The sequence below is a fragment of the Camellia sinensis genome, chromosome 10 (assembly GCF_055761805.1).
Source record: "Camellia sinensis isolate YWXY chromosome 10, ASM5576180v1, whole genome shotgun sequence".
NCBI classification, from domain to species: Eukaryota; Viridiplantae; Streptophyta; class Magnoliopsida; order Ericales; family Theaceae; genus Camellia; species Camellia sinensis.
In genome coordinates, this window is record NC_138970.1 from 30,189,878 (window position 1) to 30,192,189 (window position 2,312).

At 34.9% G+C, this 2,312-nt stretch overlaps 1 protein-coding gene across 1 annotated transcript; it reads right to left on the bottom strand.

Moving 5' to 3' along the window:
* Positions 1–405: 405 nt before the first annotated feature.
* On the bottom strand, positions 406–2,051 carry LOC114270606 (uncharacterized). Its single transcript, XM_082893348.1, is given in 3 exon segments — positions 406–480; positions 1,564–1,814; positions 1,817–2,051. Coding segments are annotated over 3 exon segments (507 nt in total). The 5' UTR covers positions 1,998–2,051.
* Between the last annotated feature and the right edge of the window lie 261 nt (positions 2,052–2,312).

The window sequence follows — 2,312 nt, forward strand, 5'->3', positions numbered from 1 at the left end:
ACTTATCTTGTTCAGGGTGAGGACGTGACGTCCCAACGGAGAGGGATTATCGCAATAAATGTTGTAAGGAGCCTCATTAATGGCGATGTGCCGTGACAATAACTTTGTAGATCTTTGTCTGCTGATGTGGCTTGCCCTTCTCTTGCCATGTGTCTTGATACCATTGGCTCTTATTGCTGTGTGGGGCTTCAGCAGTGCTGTGCTTCATTAATTAAATTATGTATTGAGCCCTAAGTGATAAGCTTGGATTATTCATAGTGGGCTATAGCGGCCTACCCATGCCATATAACATTATTCAACAAAAAAAAAAAAAAAAAAAAAAAAAGTAAAGTCAACCTGTTTGGTTACATTTATCAGATTCCAAGCTTTTACATAATACGAGAGAAACGAGGATTACATATCCACTCAGAAGTAGGCCAACAACACTGCCTCCCCAAGCACATGCCCCTCAATTGCATCCAACAGCTTCTCCTTTGCTACCTACACAACTCCACCATTAATCCCATCCATGTAAGTATATTTTTCCTTTAAAAAAAAATTAAAATATATACACAAAAACGTTTTATGCCCAGAGAAATGTATAAAACTTTTAAATATAAAAGATAAATTTAAATAACACTAATTATAATCATAAAATGACTTCTTTCCTTTATTTGAACCACTTTTCCATGATTTTGATCTGAAAAATTAAGACAATTAATATGCACAAAATAAATTTGAACAATGCACATGAAATTCCCAACAATTTTATTTTATTTTATTTTTTTTCCGAATAAGACTAGTGACATTAATTAGATCACCACAAAAAAATATCATATTCACAAAATTGTAGGTCCCATTTATGAGTAAATAATATTTTACACTGTGATTTAGGAGTCTTTTAGCAAATTGGCGATAAAAAATTTACTGAAAAAAAAACTCACAAAACATCCTAATTCTTTTTCACATCATAAAAAAGTCACAAAAAATCATATCCCAAACCACCCCATAATTAGTGTTTGTAATATGTATTTTCACTAAATTTTTTAATTTCTATGAATTTTACCATTAGTTTAAATAGGACGAACTCAACATATAAACATGAATACATATAAGAGTTGAAGTAAAAGAATAAAGTAAATACAATAATAAATAACATTTCTCATAAGTATTAAGAATTAGTCTCTCCCCAACATGCCACGTATCAAAAGAAGTGGAAAATATACAGTTCCATAAAAAATGCATCATAAATTTATCTAAAAAATGAATGTATAATGAAATTAAACTTGATATCATCCACACAATTCAAATATAATCTACGTGAGAATGACAAAATTACTTGACTCAACTCTATTTGTCTCAACCTGACTTTAACAAAAAATTATATTGAAGAGAGCAATGATGAGGAAAAGTAAAGCAAATAAGTAGGTCAAATTGTCAAAATTAAAATAAAGTACGGAATTATATCACTAAAATAATTGAGTTTAAAACTAAAAATTCAAGCATAAAATCCAAAAAAGCCCAATCCCTTCAAATTTAAAATAATTTATTTATATATATATTCAATTTGTAGCATTGAACTACCTTATTCCCATGATGCAAGTCTTCATCCAATGCATACAACGTAAACTCCAACCGGTGTCCCGGCGGATGATGACCAAACGTGGGCATCTTCGGCCCGCGATACCCAGAAACCTTCCAATCATTATGGCCTTCCTTAATCCCACCATAATCTCCCCCCACCTCCTCCTCTTTGCCGGAAAACCCCTCCGGCAAGCCCCTCAACGTGGGTGGTATATTTACCACCACCCAATGGGCCCATGGCATGATGGGCCATCTGGATCATTAGCATCGATATCTTGCACCACAAGGGCCAAACTTTTGGTCCCCTCCGGGAGGTTGTACCACTCCACCGGCGGTGACAAGTCCTTTTTAGCGCCGGTGTACTTTCTTGGTACCCTACCAAGGTGGTGGATGGTCGGAGACACGAATCTGAACTCATCAGTGGGATTTGCCATGGATATGCGTTGAACTTTGAAACCCTAAATTTGTGTTTTGGTATAATTGAAGTATATGAGGAGATTTTATTGAGTTTGTATGAGAGAGTGTGTGTGTGAGAGAGTTTATATACAGGCGTCTGGAACTTGGAAGAAGGTGTTGCGTTGGCAAACATGGTTTCGTGGTGTAGCTACAAGTGTTGTGCCATTTGGAAAGCAGTGGTCCTCCTTCTAAACAAAGAGAGCTAATTTTTTGTATTTTTTTGACTATTGAATGACGCTAGAGTTTTAACATTTCTATATTATATTGTGTTCTGGTTTTGTGAGGCCCATTAT